Source organism: Mus pahari, chromosome 2 (assembly GCF_900095145.1).
Source record: "Mus pahari chromosome 2, PAHARI_EIJ_v1.1, whole genome shotgun sequence".
Lineage (NCBI taxonomy): Eukaryota > Metazoa > Chordata > Mammalia > Rodentia > Muridae > Mus > Mus pahari.
In genome coordinates this window covers 75,414,630-75,428,268 of record NC_034591.1, presented here as the reverse complement: position 1 = coordinate 75,428,268, position 13,639 = coordinate 75,414,630, and the positions used below count along the sequence as shown (strand labels likewise).

Genomic DNA, 13,639 nt, shown 5'->3' with positions numbered 1-13,639 from the left:
AGGGGAGGGGAGGGGAGGGGAGGGGAGGGGAGGGGAACAGGACAAGGACAACACAGACACCTTTCTGGAAGTCAGCGGTGTGGTTTAAAGGCGCTGGCAGGATGTGATCCTTTTGTAGGCCTCAGGAGAGAGAGGTCCCCTTTGTTTCCCCTGACCAAAGGCAATCTGCATCGTGACCATGGCCCCTTCCTCAGTCTAAATGAAGCGTATCACCCGAGCTAACATCCTGACTCCCTCAAAGACCTTCAAAGCATCTCAGAGCCATCTGGATAATCAGAACACTGTTCCTGCTTCAAGGTCCTTAATCACACCAGCAAACACCTTTTCTTCTTTGTTTGTTTGTTTTAACATCATGGAAGTTTTAAATACCTTTTTAATAAGCATATATTCACAGATACATGAACATTTTTGATGTGCTATGCTTATCTCAGTAGCATTAACTTCTGGTGGTGTGATTTAGGGAGATTTGGAGGTATTATTTATCATTCAAGTTTGTCTTTTTTTAACTCCCAAAAACTAACAGATATTATTTGCATCTGTTTTGTCCATTTTTTTGTTTGTTTGTTTTTATTTGTTTTGTTTTTGAAACAAGGTCCCATTTAGCTCAGGCTAGCCTCAAATTCCTTATATAGCCAACAATGACCTTGAATTCCTGACTCTCCTGCCTCTACCTCCATACTGTTGGGACTGCAGGCCTGTTCCACCACACTATTTCTACAACCTTTTAAAGATAGTTTGTTCTTAAGGTGACAAAAGTGTTCAGAGGATTAAAGTGATTACTACAAAACTCATTAAATTTACTAATGTTGCTGAATTATACAGCTAAATGGGGGGGGGATTTCTTAATGTGCAAAATAAAAAACAAAAGGGCGGTGAAGTTACACTTACTTTCAACCACCTTAATTAAAATAAATAAATAGATACAAGGGCAGTTAAAATACAGTAAGTGTTGGGGCTAGAAAGATGGTTCATCAGTAAAGAACACTGGCTGTTCTTCCAGAGGAACCAAGGTTCAGTTCCCAGTACCCACACAGCAGCTCACAACTGTCTGTGACTCCAGTTCCATGGGATTCAGTGTCCTCTCCTGGCCTCCTCAGACACTGCACACACGTAGTACCCTTACATACATGCAGGTAAAATATTCATACATATAAAATTAAAATAAAAATATTTAACATATATTAGTAAAGCATTAACAATTGGTGAAATGAGGTAGAATTCACCGTGCAATTCTTTCATCAGTGGCACAGATTTTACACTGGTCAGAAAGAAAAGGGATATGGGGGTGGAAAGCTGTTGCAAACCAATATAGCTCTAGAAATGAAAAACATCAGTGGGACGGAGTCTTCGGCTGGATTTAGATTCCTTGTTTTGTGTCTAGAAGTACTGACCTGAGCAATGTGGAAGTAGCCAGTTAGTGAGGAGGGCGGGTAATACACACCTCTTCCTTCTTCACCATAGCCCAGGTGAGGAGGGACCACAATCCTTCGCCTCTCTCCAATGCAGACACCAAGTAAGCCTTCATCCATCCCAGGAATCACATAGCCCTGCCCAATGTATGTGTCAAAGGTGTGGTTCCGTGAATAGCTATGAAAGAAGAAGGAAAAGATGAGGTCATTTATAAGGGACACACAAAGCAGCTCGGGAAATTACTCAGAATCCCTATGCCAAAGGCCACAGGTAACTCCACACCCCAGAACAGCTCAACCATAGACTCTGAGGACACAGCCCCTGGAATGGGGACACATGAGCATCTGCAGGAACGGCACCTTGGGCTTACTATCTGTATGGTCACATTGTAAAAGGGGTGTGGGTGTGAGAAGCAGCCATACAATTGAGCTGATGGGCGTTGCCACATCTCCTTCCCAGTTAGTTCCCTATCTGCCCCTGGTATTCACATATTTGTATTTCCTCCCTCACCTTTCCTTATCTAAGCACAAACACTACTAGTCAGTCTTACTCTGATTTTTCCCTTCCTACTCACACCCACAGCTCAAGTGTGCAAAGTACTATTCATGTTTCCTATTTCCTAAAATAACTAAAGTTTAAAGGATTGTGTTTTATTGCAATTTCATAGTGAGCCTTCCCTTTGACGGTAGTTGGGGAGATCATGTTCAACTCTGCAAAAGTCTGGGACTGAGCCACTCTAACAGACAAAAGTGACACCTCAGTGACACCTAGAGTGACTGAAGCCCAGCCCCTCCTCTTGAACACAGCAGACACTTCCACTGGCAAGATAACAAAACCCAGTGTAAAAAAAACAACATAAAGACTATGTTAAATAAATACAACCTGACTCCAACAAAAATTATTAATTCCATAGGATGGCCTACAAAGTGAATTAGATGAAATCCCAGGAAAGAATTCAAAAGAATTATAAATATATTCAAGGAAATCAAACAGAACACAAACTAAGGAATTGACTGAGAGAGAATAGAGAGAAATAAAGTACACGAGGAAGTCAATACAGCATATAATAAATTAATTATAGAAATTTAATAAAGAGAAACCCTGAATAGCTAGATATGCTCAGCAGTTAAGACAGAGACTGCAGTTCAGTTCCCAACACACAGACCAGCAGCCTAAACCTTCCTGTACCTCCAGCTCCGTGGGGTGGTGGCCACTATTGACAGTTGTCCTTGTGTGTACATAATGTACGTACAAACATAAATGCATACATATGTTTTCTAAAATACTAGAAAAAATCCAAACCAAAAAACTGGAAATGAACATCTCAATATAAGTTGGAAAGACTCACTAGCAGACTGCATCAAGAGGAAGACATTACTGGAGCCTGAAGACAAGGTGGGGGAATTGGAATATTCAGACAATATCAAAGATAGATCAAGTAATAGAGTATGAATAGAACATTTGAGATATGTGGAACATAATTTAGAAAACCAATTCTAGGCACAGGAAAAGGAGAAGAACTTCATGTTCAAGGCATATGATATTATTTTCAATGAAATCATAGCAGAAGTCTTCCCAACTCTAAGGGAAAGATACCCAGAAATAGGTTGCACCTAAAATACCAATCAAATAAGACCAGAGAACTTTCTCATGCTGTATTATAGTCAAAATACTAAATATACAGAAAAAACTTTAAATCTAATCAGAGAAAATATTTTCAACAATGTCAACCATAAAAGGATTAATTTCCTCATATCAATAAGAAAAAGACAAATTACAATACCATTAACATAAAAATAGGGAAAAATAATAATAAAAGCTTTCCAAATAAATATACAGAAACAATAACCATCAAAGAACTTCAGATCAAAACCTTAAGTATAGCCGGGCGTGGTGGCGCACGCCTTTAATCCCAGCACTCAGGAGGCAGAGGCAGGCGGATTTCTGAGTTCGAGGCCATCCTGGTCTTCAAAGTGAGTTCCAGGACAGCCAGAGCTATACAGAGCTAAGCCTGTCTCAAAAACACACACACACACACAAAAAAAAAAACCTTAACAAAGCTTTATTTGTTTTGTTGTATGATTTGAGACAAAGCTAGCACCTAAACTTAAGACAATCCTCCTGCCTCAGCCTTCCAAGTGCTAGGATTGAAGACATAAGCAACCACATCTGGGTCTTACTTCTAAATGATATCCAGAGAAAACTATCAAAAGATAATATATATGAGAGTGGAAAAGGGAAAGCAGTATAATTCCATTTGAATTAAGAATACATTAAAATTATATATATATTATAAAATTTTATACACACACACACATATACATACATACATACATACATACATACATACATACATACATAGGCTTTACCCAAAGATTCTTCTCAGAAATAATCTTATACTTGAAGACCTAGGCACAAAAAACATCACTACAACTCTTTTTAAATGTCAAAAGGTAGGAAAACCATAAATGCCCCCCAAAAAAGATTGATTGCATAAGTTTAGGACAGAATCTATACAATGGAATATTATATTGGTTAGGACGGATGAGATTCCACTGCACTCCAGTGGAAAACTACCCAAAACCTGCAGAAACAATAGTTCCAACGTATGGACAGAAATCCAGTATGCCCAAAAAATGATCTCTCCGTCTCCTTCCCTCCTTCCCCTCCTCCCTCCCTTACTTCCTTCAACAGGGCCATCCTTATGTTTCCTAGGCTAGCTCCTAACGCCAGAGCTCAAGTAATCCTCTTGTCTCAACCTCTCAAGTAGCTGGGAACACAGGCACATACCATTCTGCCAGGCTGAAATGGTCTTTAATTAGAAATGTAAGTCCAAGGAGTAAAGGATAGAAGCTAGCTGAAATGTAAAAAGTATAACAAACATGCACTGAGAAGACTTTTCTTTGTAACAGAAAAGTATAAAGACAAGCCAAATGCAATAGGATGATGATATATAAACACTTTATACCTGCCCAGTGGGAAACTACACAGATGTGAAAACTAAATGAGTTCGTTCTCTCTCTCTCTCTCTCTCTCTCTCTCTCTCTCTCTCTCTTTTGGTTTTTGGTTTTTTCAAGCTAAATGAGTTCTCTCAATGCAGCAATGTGGAAAAACTTCCTATCAGGAAACAGAACTATATGTAAAGTATATACTCTTTTATGACATGTTATATACATACATACACACAGAGACACACCATATCCATAAGCTATAAACTAAAAGGAAAGGAATTAAAGCAACATCAGCATCTGCTTGCATTTATATTAAAACACACACACACACACACACACACACACACACACACTCACATTGGATGATAACTAAAGTATTCAAGCTATATGAAGGAATGTGCACCTGTAATCCTAGAATTTGTAATTCAAAACCAGTCTGAGGTACACAGGAATACCTGATCTAAAAAAAAGAAAGAAAGAAATCTTAAAGGCTTAGGTTGTAGCTCAATGTGAGACCCTAGGGTTCAATCCCAGGGAAAGAGGAGGGGTAAGAGATAAAAATGGTTCCACCGGGGACAGAGGAGTGGCTCAGCAATCAAGAGGGCTTGTTGCTCTTGCAGAGACCCAAGTTCTGGTCTCAGCACCCACGAGGTGGCTCACGACCATACATAACGACCATACATAACTCTAGTTTCAAGAGATCCAGTACATTCTGTCCTCTGTGAGCATCAGGTACACATGAGGTACACATATGAAAATAAGTGCAGGCAAAACACTCATATACATAAAATAAATAAGTCTTAATTAATTAATCAAAATAAGTAGCTAACTCTAACGAATAAATCAAGCGAGGCAAAGACAGGCATATTGACTATCTTAACTTACTACTTAGGTTTATTTTGAACCACGTGACTACTGTTTTTCATAAGAAAAAAATATAATTAAAAACATAAAAGAGACCTTAAGAATAAGAAGAAAGTATTATCCCAATTAAAAAAAGTAGCATAGAAAAATCCCTCTTTGCTGCTTTGGATGGGTAAACAAATTAGAAGTCTACTACCTCGGAGACATGGCGGCTCTGTCACTACATATTTATAGGAAGCTAAGGGAGTGGTTTCCAAACTAGCATGCCACCTGAATAAACAAGACATGCCATAGCTTGCCACACGCATTGTGCGCTGAAGCCAGCTGTGTAATTGCTGAGGAAGAGGCAGAGTAATTACCCTCTGCAGAATCGATTCACAAGGGAGCTGAATCCATCCAGCTGTCTTCAGCTTTTACACAGCACTGTTAATAGCTTAACTCAACCATCTTGGAGAATGTGTTGAAACAAGGGATAAACTGAAGCTGATATTCAGAGAGCTCCAACGCTATCCAACATCAGGAAGCTAGGGCAGCGGAGATAGGCTCTTCGTCCACTGTATCTCTTCACCTCACTCTGACCATTCCACATCCTAGAGTCCGCACTGGGGTTGTGGGAGTGGGGAAGAGAACAATGGGTGCCTAGGAATCTAAGTTCCTCCTGTTTCCTAAACCATCTAAACCATGACACCCTGGTAACCACCTTGGAACAAACTCAGCGTCTGAAAACAGAGATCTGTCCTGATGACTAAAATGAGTCAGGACTGATGGTGTACTTCAACCGTGGCCAAGCACAGTGAGCCATCACTTAGGCAGATGTTCTGGTGAGTGAAGAGTAGGCTTCCTTACCTGGAGTCAAAGAGAGTGCCATCCAGAAGTGTGCCATTGTAATGATACCTGAGGAAGTCCCCACTCTGACTCCTCCTCTCACAGTTCTCAGGGATGACCTTATTCTCAATGGAAATGGTATCCTTGGGGTTATGGAGGTCCAATAATGCAACATCAAAGACTAGGGACGCCTGCCCAGGGATGTCTTTTCCTAGAGTGAAATGGAAAAACAATTCATTCCAGACACAAAATTTAGGAAGCGCTTTAAGCACCACTCATGCCATCTGTGCTGGTGTTCCTCATTCCTTGACGTTTCCAAGCCAAGGAAACAAATGCTCTGTTCTCCATGTTGTGTAACCGTGTTTAACCGTGGGCATCGCAGAATGCAAATTCCAAACTTCTCTCTGGAAAATCTATACGTGTGTGTTCTTTAAAACCAAGAGCCACAGCCGGGCGTGGTGGCGCATGCCTTTAATCCCAGTACTTGGGAGGTAGAGGTAGATGGATTTCTGAGTTCGAGGCCAGCCTGGTCCACAGAGTGAGTTCCAGGACAGTCAGGGCTATATAGAAAAACTCTGTCTCAAAAAACAAAAAAAAACAAAAACAAAAAAAAAACAAGAGCCACATTTTTTAAGTGTTCTTTATCTGAAATGAGCTGTTAATAAACAGAAATTAGATAACAAATAAAAAATGATACATATAACCCATAAGTGGTCTTTACATATTTTCTATCTCATTTCTGCATGGTGCTGTTTCTCTTAGATGTTTCTAGGGTGAGTCACACTGGACACAGCCTACCCTCTGTATTTATGGCTTCTACATCTATGGATTCAAGCAATCTCAGAGCAAAAATATTGAAGACAAAACATTTCATCTGTAAAATGAGACATGGTGGCAGACCAGTGTAATCCCAGCACTAGAGAGGTGAAAATTAATAAGAATTCAAGGTCCTCCTCAGTTACACGAGTTCAAGCCCAGCCAGCCCTAAAATAAATAAATAAATGAATGATTTTATCTGTACTGAACACATACACTTCTATTTTTTTTCATCAGTTCTAATTTTTTCACTAATCTCTAAACAATACAGAAAGACATTTTTTTCTGGTTATTTGAGACAGGGTTTCTCTATAGGCTTCGCTGTCCTGGAACTCACTCTGTAGATTAGGCAGGTCTCAGAAATCCACCTGCCTCTGCCTCTAGAGTGTTGTGACTAAAGGCATGTGCCACCACTGCACAGTGACAGTTAGTTATGTATGTCGTATAGCAGTTTTCCCCCTGGAATTGAAACATTCCCTGTAGGTATGGAAAGATTCAGGGGGTAAAAAACAAAACTTCACATATTTAATGCTTTTGGAAAAAGAGAATGAAAGGGAGTTTCTTCAGCGTCTTCTATATACATCAGGATCGAGGCATAAATGAACATAGTTGGTGACATCATGAGCGAGACCTGCCCAGTTCAAACCAGGCAGCATCATAGCACTGATTGGGGGAGTGAATGCCAAGTCCCACCTCTAATCAAGAAGCTATTTACTAAGAAAGGGGAAACCAGCTTTCTCAAATGCACTGTTAGTGGTAATATCAACCACACTCCAGGGCAGCTGGCCCACACAAAATGCACTGCAGACTCTGGGGCACGCCCCACGCCCAGGGGTAGCTGGCCCACACAGATGCACTGCAGACTCGGGGGCACGCCCCACGCCCAGGGGTAGCTGGCCCACACAGATGCACTGCAGACTCGGGGGGCACGCCCCATGCCTAGGGGTAGCTGGCCCACACAAACGCACTGCGTGATTTTTGTCCACTGCTTGTTTTTCCTTCTTTTTTTTTAAAGTTAGTTTTGATTTTTCTTTTTTGAGAGAGAAGGAACCTGAAGTGGGGTAAGTAGGAAGATAGGGAGGAGTTGGGAGGAGCTGGGGAAGGGGGAAATATATGAATATGTTGTATGGAAAAAAGGTTTTCAGAAAGGAAGTTTCTCTAATTCTGTTTATTTCCCTCATACTGTTAAAGATCAGACTCCATCCTTCAAGTCCACAGTGAGTGATCTACTACTGCCCTAGTCCCCAAAAAATCAACTCCAGAGTTCACATTTTCCTAGCATTAATGTATACTCACTGAATATTTTTTGCAGCTTTCCTAAGATATAATTTCTATACCACCTAATTCAAATGTCCAAAGTATACACTTTGATAGCTGAGCACAGTGAAGTATTACATAAATACATAGTATTTTAAGTGTTATTTTAAATACATATGCACTAATTATCTACTTTAAAGAAATAAATGACTCCTTGTAGTAGGCCGGGAATCTTATTTTGTTATTTAAGTGATATCCAAAATATTCTGTCAGCACTTGGGAAGCTAAGTCTGGAGGATCAGCAGTTCAAAGCTAGCTTTGGCTACAAAGCAATATTTAGGAGCTGAGGTGAATGTACTCCCATTGGCAGCTGAGGTGAATGTACTCCCGTTGGCAAAGAATGAGACAATCGGAACATCAATAAGAATAATTTATGGCTAGGGAAAGGATTGAGGGACCCAAAGAGGACAGAGACTCCACAGGAAGACCAACAAAGTCAACCAACCTAGACTGAGACTGAACCACCAACCAAAAATTATACAAGGGCTAGACCTGGCCGCCCCCTCTACACCCTGCACATATGTAGCAAATGCGCAGTTTGATCTTCATGCAGGTCCCCCAGCAACTGGAGTGGGGGCTGACCCCGACTCTACTGCCTGCCTATGGATCCTCCCCTCCTAACTGATCTGTCTTGTGTGGCCTCAGTAGGAGGGAGTGTACCTAGTCCTGTAGTGACTTGAGGTGCCAGGGTGGGTTGGTTCCCTGGGAGGGACCTCCCCCTTCTCAGAGGTGAAGGGAAACAGAGGGAATGGCGGAAAGGCCATGGGGGTGGGGGGTGGGAGGACTGGGAGAAAGGGAGACTGCAATCAGAATATAAAGTGAATAAATAAATAAATCCATGGGATAAAAGATTAAAAAGAATAATTATATCTTCCAGAGACAAGAAGAAAGACACATTTGTGGTGACTTTCAAACTGTTTCTCTTCAGTAGGGTACTCCAATGCCCAACTCTTTGAAGAAACAGTACACAGGACTGGGTTTGTAGTTGGTGGGATAGCACATTTTGCATGCACAAGACCCTAAGTTTGATCACAAGCACCAACAAATAAAAATAACCCATTCTAGAGGTTTGAATGAGAAAGCCCCACCCTATAGTCTCAGACATTTGAACCCAACTTCCCAAGTTGGTAATACTCCCAAGTTGGTAATACTCCCAAGTTGGTAATACTCCCAAGTTGGTAATACTCCCAAGTTGGTAATACTCCCAAGTTGGTGATACTCCCAAGTTGGTAATACTGTTCGGGAGGTTTAGGCAGTAAAGCCTTACTTTGCTAGAGTAGTCTGTCCCTGGGGGCCAACTTTGAGATTAAAGGCCTCACACCTTCCAGTTGCCTCTCTGACTTTGGAAATGCATTGGAAGAGGTAAGTTCTCACCTCACTCATAGTGTACACCTGCTGCTTATTGACACGATGAACTCTTATTCCCTGGATGATCTGTAAGCCCAAATAAACCCTTCCTTCTATCAATTGCTTCTGGTCATAGTGTTTTATAGCAGCAACAGAAAAGTACAACCATAAGAGCTGTTTGCCGATCTCAAGCATGGAATATAAAACATGGACAGGCTGAGCCTCATCCCTGCAGCCTCCCCTCTCCTTTGCCCTACAGACCACAAAGGCAGAAAACAGTGTGGAAAATATTACATTGGTTATGGCTAAGCAGAATACCATTCAACTTCCTCAATAACACCATGTTTTCATTTGTATTCTTTTTTATTGTGTTTCTTTAAAATGGGCTCTTATTTACCATGCTAGCCTTGAACTCGAAATCCTATGGCTCAGTCTGTCAGCTGCTACTACAGGTGTATGCCACCATGCCCTGCTCTCAATTCTATTCGTTACTCCATGTACAGCTACTGCTTAAATGCCTAAAGGTCTCTGTTGTACCCAACTATCAGTATGATTAAATGTATGAAATTTAATATGGATAACTAATAAATCTTGTTTTATGAGTCAACACTCTACTTCTCTTCATAAGACACTAATTATTTTATTTTACCTTCAAGACAGGGTTTTATGTGGCCCAGCTGGGCTCCAACTTACTGCATAGCTGAAGATGACCTTGAACTCCTGTTCTTCCTGCTCTCACCTCCCAGGTACTGAACTTAGATGTGTGCACCCCATGTGCTGGGGATCAAGCCTGGGGCTTCATGTATGCTAGGATCTCTACCAACTCCACAATAGTCACAGCCAATGGTATGCTTTGAGTTTATCCAAGTAGAACACACACACACAAACACACACACACTCACTCACTCATAATGCAAACAAAGGGGGAAAGCTGGGAAATATGTCAATTTAGACATCAGTGGCTAAACCTTTACTTTGATGTTTACAGCTCCTTAAACTGTCTAGATCAAATCTGGCTTACAGATAAGAAAGTGAGAGAAGTTGGTGGCCGGGGCTGCAGCTGGCAAGGCAGGGAGGAACACAGCGCTCAGCATGAACACTGATGTCCATGAGCAAATGCAAGTCTAGACAGAAGATCGTCCTGCCTAGCACTGTCCAACAGACCTCTCTGTAACGATGGAAACAAAGGGTGTTGTGGAGTAGCTCAGAGCCCTCCACAATGTGTGGCTCTCTCATACCAGAGATGTGCGGCTGTGGCCAGAACTGAATTTTAATATTAATTCATTTTTGCTTCAATGTAAACAACCACGTGTGGTTGTTTGGTATGGTATGGTAGCCAATGGCTACCATAGTTGTGTTGTTGACCTAGAGCAAAAGGCAGGATATTTTTCAGTGAACACAGATGAACTGATGACTACAGGACAAAGGTAAGGACAATAAGACTAGAGAGGTGCCGAGGAGTTAAGAGCACTAGCTGCTCTGGCAGAAGACTCAGGTTGGGTTCCCAGCACCCATATGCAGCAGCTCTCAACAGCCTGACTCTCCAGCTCCAGGAGATCTGAACCTCTCTCCTGGCCCCTATGCGCAATGCACTCATATATGTGTACAGAGAAGCAGGCACAGACACATACTCATCAATGAAAAGAAACATACAAGAATGAACGAGTTGCGCTCTGAGGAAGAGAAGGACTTACCATCTCCCTCCTCCCCATAGGCCAGAAAAGGGGGGATGGTGATGATGCGCTTCTCCCCGACACACATGCCCAGCAGCCCTTTGTCCATTCCAGGGATCAGCCATCCAATCCCCACGTATGTGTCATAGGTTTTCATGCGATTATGGCTGAAAAACATCAAAGAGGAAGGAAGCAAATTCCATACCATTCCTAACTCATCCCTTGGGATTTCTGTTTCCCAAATCTCAGGTAAACGCAAAGCCCACAGCCATCCCTAGGAGCAGGGACTTATGTGGCCCAGCAGGCATCTATCCCACTGTTAGGAAGAAATAAGACGTTCCTATGGATACAGGCAGTCAACAGCTCGCCTACTCACTGAGCACTCTGCCATTACGGAAAGTCTCAGAGAGTTCCCTAGTTTTTACCCTAGCCTCAGACCTCTCTATAGTTCTCCCCTTCCCTTTCCATGGACAAACCATATAAATGACTCAAACATCCATGAGTTTCACTGGAAACGTGTCTCTTCACTTAAGTGGAGTTCTGCAACTATGGTTTAACCATTTAATCATTTAAATGAAATTTTTAATTTCTTCTAAAAGTGTTATAGCTTGACCCTGGCACCACAGAGTATCAAACACCAACCAGAATTTTATGGGGAGGGATTTAGTACTAAGTATAGCTTGGTAGAATACATTTTCTGGTTTCCTAATGAGCACAGAAAGAAGACATGACAGAAGGAACCAAGGGCATTTCACACACTACCGCCAACAGTGGCACTTACCTGGAATCAAACAGTGTCCCATCCAAGAATGTTCCGTTGTAGTGGTACCTCACAAAATCAGAAACTTCGATAGTCCGAGGGCAACTGGGGGGCTTGAAGTAGGTCCGGATCTGAACCTGGTCTTCAGAATTCCAAATATCCACCAAGAGTACATCAAAATGAAGAACTGAGTTTGGAGGGATCACACCAGCTGGAAATCAAAGTGCGTTCACACTGAGCGACTGCCACCTTCTGGCAGCTGTTAGACTAGCTATCTTCTTGTTGAACCGCTCCCCTCAGGAGGGAGGAAGTGAGTATGGAAGTGGGACTGGAGAGACTAACAGAAAAAGATTTACTAGGTTTCTCTCCAAAGTTGTAAAAGTGTAAACAGCGGCTAATGAGAGGAATTGTGCCCTGAGGAGTTGCCTCCAAGTTGTTCTGGGAACTCCAGAGACACAGGCTTTTATCTGGCACCACCCTTACTACAGTGGGCTTTTTAGTAATACAGCAGCTGCCCGGAAGTAACCCCTCAGCCAAGCTCCTGCAGTTTACTCCAATGAACTCATTAGCTCACCAGGCTGAATTTAGTGGGATCTTGGGTCTACTATCAAAGACCTAAGTGCCTAAGTGGGTTAAATAAACATGTGTTCACATCCCACAAATAAGAAGTCAACTGACCACTGCCATGATAACAGAAGCCAAAAGAATTCAAACCCATCACAGATGTACAATTCCAAGGGCAGATTCTTCCTCCAAATAAAATTAAAGAAAGAGGAAAACTCTCCTCAAGAGTTCCTTGGAGATTCCTGTGTCGGCACTTTCTTCCATCTCTTAGAGAAACCTATAGCTATGGTGTTGGGCCTTTCTTTTCCTTCTATTAAAGATCCCAAATTCTCCAGTCAGGTTGGCTGGAGGGCCTGCCAATGTGTCTATAAATAACAGAATGAAGACTTACAAACTCCTTCACTTCCGTAGGCAAGGTTTGGGGGAATCGTCACAAAACGCCTCTCGTTTACACACATCCCAACAAGAGCTTGGTCCATCCCTGCGATCAGCTGACCTTTTCCCACAAACACATTGAAGGTAGAGTCCCTGTCATAGCTGACAATCCAGAAGGGGGAGAGAGAGAAACAAAAGCACAGTTATTGCCATAGTGGAAACAGTTTCGGGACGGTCCCAGCAGCAGACAAAAAGGCCTACCAAGGAGTTACTGACCCAGGATTTCTCATCACTGGACAGCAGCTGCAGTGTTGAAGCTCTTATATTAACTTGAATACAAGTTGCCAACAAATCCGCTTAAAATTGCTTGCCGCTGGGCTGATCAGCTTAGGCCCAGATCCAGGGCTTTGAATTTGCTCTACCCAACATCTGCCCCCATGGATGAACTACTGGAGTGCATAAAGGGAGGGGTGAGGATGCTCTCAGTGAGGGAGGGGCGAGGGTGCTCTCAGTGAGGGAGGGGTGAGGATGCTCTCAGTGAGGGAGGGGCGAGGGTGCTCTCAGTGAGGAAGGGGTGGGCCAATGTGATGGCTCAGCTGGTGAAGGCACCTGCTGCAAACCTGATAACCTGGGACTCACATGGTGGATGGAGAGAACCAACAGCCACAAGACATCCTGTGGCCTCTTCATGTGTGCCGTGGCAAGCATATGAGCACACACACACACACACACACACA

General features: G+C 42.4%; 1 protein-coding gene across 1 annotated transcript in view; it reads right to left on the bottom strand.

Annotated features, from left to right (window-relative positions):
* Positions 1-13,639, bottom strand: part of Fkbp9 (FKBP prolyl isomerase 9) — a 47,888-nt gene that overhangs the window by 17,305 nt on the left and 16,944 nt on the right. The window contains exons 2-6 of the mRNA XM_021188157.1: positions 12,919-13,064; positions 11,985-12,174; positions 11,225-11,370; positions 6,072-6,261; positions 1,442-1,587 (exon numbers count right to left, since the gene is read on the bottom strand). Coding sequence (XP_021043816.1) covers positions 1,442-1,587; positions 6,072-6,261; positions 11,225-11,370; positions 11,985-12,174; positions 12,919-13,064 — 818 coding nt within the window. The remainder of the gene's footprint in view (positions 1-1,441; positions 1,588-6,071; positions 6,262-11,224; positions 11,371-11,984; positions 12,175-12,918; positions 13,065-13,639) is intronic.